This window comes from Triticum dicoccoides, chromosome 3A, assembly GCF_002162155.2.
Source record: "Triticum dicoccoides isolate Atlit2015 ecotype Zavitan chromosome 3A, WEW_v2.0, whole genome shotgun sequence".
Classification (NCBI taxonomy): Eukaryota; Viridiplantae; Streptophyta; class Magnoliopsida; order Poales; family Poaceae; genus Triticum; species Triticum dicoccoides.
In genome coordinates, this window is record NC_041384.1 from 751,688,703 (window position 1) to 751,691,984 (window position 3,282).

A 3,282-nucleotide genomic window follows, 5' to 3' on the forward strand; every position below is an offset into this window, starting at 1 on the left:
TTCGGGTTGTGGTGATTTGTTTCCGGAGGGCGCAGCGGTCGCGGGTCTTCCGCGCTTTGTCGAGCTGCCGCTGTTGGCATTTGTTTCTTCTTCTTTTTCTTTTGGGCTTGATGTGTTGCTCGCCCTAACATTGGGATGTGTATAATGATGGTTTGCTTTGGAATACAAAGCCGGGGAAACCCTTTTTGGGTAATATTAAAAAAAACTGGGCCGATCGTTGAACTCATCAACACATTGACATGAACATTCTTTTTTTTTCATACGTCACTGCCATCTCCCTCTTGCCCAAGCTTTCATCTATATTCCTGAACCCCTTTCTTTTCGTGATCCCCCCGATCTAGGGTTATGACTAGCACGCGTGATGTTTTCTAGTACAAGCTTTTCTTCTCCTATTCTTTGACACCCTCCAAATAGAGCAGGGAGAAACATATGGACGGAAATGCTCTCGATTCGCATTCTCCCCTGGCCTCCAAAAGATCTCTAATTGTAAGCAATTAAACAACACCACCTTCTTCAATTCAATCTTGTTTGGTTGTGTTCATCAGAGCAATCAAATGTGAGCCTCCTCTTCCTTGATTGATCTCTCGTGCGAGCATTTTTTGTTGGAATGTTTGGTTGAGTTCTTTGGTCAGATCGATCAAATGTTGTGTACCTTGAAGCTCCGGAGCCTCGTCTTCCTTTGGCGATCTTTCATGATAGCACTGGTCTCGTTCATCTCCCATTTCATCTGGTAATCCATGCAACCGAGCAACTGTCAATCGCCATACACCCAAAATCCCTAATAAACAAATACATACATACACAAGAGTTATCTTTGTTATCTATCGGGGACCCGGAGAGTTACTCGTTCTTGTCATGCATCTTCATTACGGTTCACGATGGGATCGGTGGACTACTACGAGATCCTGAATGTCGACCGGAGCGCGACCGACGACGACCTCCGCAGGGCCTACCGGTTGGCCATGCGGTGGCACCCGGACAAGAATCCCACCGGCGACAAGGACTCCGAGGCCAAGTTCAAGGACATCACCCAAGCCTACAACGTACGCTTTTATCCATGCATTCTCAACGATGAATGGAATCTGCGTATAATGCTTGATCATTTTGCTTTGCGTGATCAGGTTCTCAGCGACGCCAGTAAGAGGGCAGTGTACGACCAGCATGGGGAGGAGGGGCTCAAGGGCCCGCCACAGCAGCCCGCCGACGACATCTTCGCCGAGTTCTTCGGAAGCACGCCCTTCACGTACTGCAATAACGTGCGCGGCAGACAGCGGACGGCGTGGGACGGCGGCGGCGTGGGCCGGCCTCACGGCGCCGGAGATCAGGGCGTCGGGGCGCCACCCCCGCCGGTGAAGACCAAACTGGCGTGCACGCTGGAGGAGCTCTACACGGGCGTCACCAAAAATATGAAGATCTCCAGGAATGTCGTCGACTCCAGCGGGTAAATACACAAGATGTTCTGTTTGGATGCTGATCAAATTAGTTTTGTCTAATTTTTTGGATTTCGCTCAAATGAAACATCAGATTTTTTACCAATGCAAATCGAACGTTTTTGTGCAAATTACCTTGTGGGAGGGTGGCAAATTCTTCAAGGACACATGGCAATTTCGGGCAAACAAGGATTTTCTGTGAAAAAATGCAGCGTTCGCTTGAAGAAATTGCCACTTGACAACATAAATTGTCATAAAAACAGTCGATTTGACATGCTTAAAAATCTGACGTCATATTTTTAATGTTACCAAAATATTATGGTACGTGTCTCATAGGAGGACGAAGACGGAGTCCGAGGTTCTATCGATCGAGGTGAAGCCGGGGTGGAAGAAGGGTACCAAGATCACGTTCCCTGGCAAGGGCAACCAGCATTGGAACCAGCTCCCTGCTGACCTGGTGTTTGCCATCGACGAAAGGCCACACCACATGTACCGCCGTGACGGGAAGGACCTGGTCACGGATGTCCGTCTCACCCTCGCGGAGGCCCTAGGCACGGTGATTGTGCTCCCCACCCTCGACGGTCGAGAACTGGCGGTGGACGTGGGCGGCGGCCAGGAGGAGGAAGCCCCCATGGTTCGCCCTGGCTATGAGCTCGTGGTGCCAATGGAGGGCATGCCCATCGCCCGCGAGCCCGGCCGTCGGGGAAGCCTCAGAATTAGGTTTGATGTCATATTTCCGGACCGGCTCAAGCGCGATGCGCGCCTACAGATCAAGTGAATCCTGGAGGCTGACGCTGCTTGAAGCCTAGACGTTTGAGACATATATACATGTATGTTTTTTTCTTATGAAAAGCTTTAATGGCAGATTACATTATGTTTGTAAATAGAGCTACATCACCCGCAACCGTGGTGGATCTAGCCCAATTTATTAGGGTGGGCCAATAGTGAGTTTGGTTGTGTTTTTCTACTTATTTATTTTCTTCATAGCTGTATGTGCTTGGTCAAAATCTTAGGGTGGGGCCCACCCCGGTCCCACCATGGGCCCCGCCCTACACTCTATTGCATCCGCCCTGACCCGCATTTACATGAACAAGAAAACATGATGGATCCATATTCCAGGTATAGTCTTGGGCATCCACCCTGATCCACAATTTCATGGACTGCTAGAACATGAGCTGCTCTAACAATGAATAACGATTATCTGATCAAAATTGTGACATAAAAAGAGCACTCTTTGTAAATTGCTGCAGCCAGTCCAATGGAGTTACAATCTTGTTGCATGATCTCAACGTGCAACCAATTTTGTTTAAGAATTAAGCCATCAAGGAGAGCACAAGCCTCAGCCGTCGTGGCATCATCGATAAATGGAATGTCACTACTTCTCGTTGTGACAAAACGACTATGATCATCTATGATAATTGCGCACGTTCCTCCGGCACCAGTAATCATAGAAGGATGCGTCAACGTTAAGTTGGTGTAATCTTTCGTAGGACTTTGCCATCCATGACGGACAATCCCCCAAAGATAGCTTCGTCTAAACTCTTATGTAATTTGTGACCAAAGACACAATAGTATGGGCAGTTCTAGCCAGAGTTTGGATTGCTTCGCCGTGAGTTACCTGGCGGCTTTTCCACAAAATATACTAAATGATTGTAGCAATTATATCATTGTGAAATATCTTCGTCAAGAGAGGTGCTACAGCGGATTGTCCAAAAGAAGTCTCTCTAAGACCGACAATTCGTCATCACCAATAGCACAAGCACTTTGAATTATATTATCAATCCCAAGATCCATCCAGATATCCTTTACGTGCAAGCATTGGAACATAGCATGATGAACACTCACCAGCCAC

At 48.0% G+C, this 3,282-nt stretch overlaps 1 protein-coding gene across 1 annotated transcript; it reads left to right on the top strand.

Moving 5' to 3' along the window:
* Window positions 1-477: 477 nt before the first annotated feature.
* Window positions 478-2,338, top strand: LOC119273658 (dnaJ homolog subfamily B member 1-like). The gene is made up of 3 exons (XM_037554752.1): window positions 478-1,043; window positions 1,122-1,441; window positions 1,767-2,338. Exons 1-3 carry the CDS (start codon window positions 879-881, stop codon window positions 2,206-2,208), a joined length of 927 nt encoding a protein of 308 aa, XP_037410649.1. The 5' UTR covers window positions 478-878; the 3' UTR covers window positions 2,209-2,338.
* Window positions 2,339-3,282: the final 944 nt, after the last annotated feature.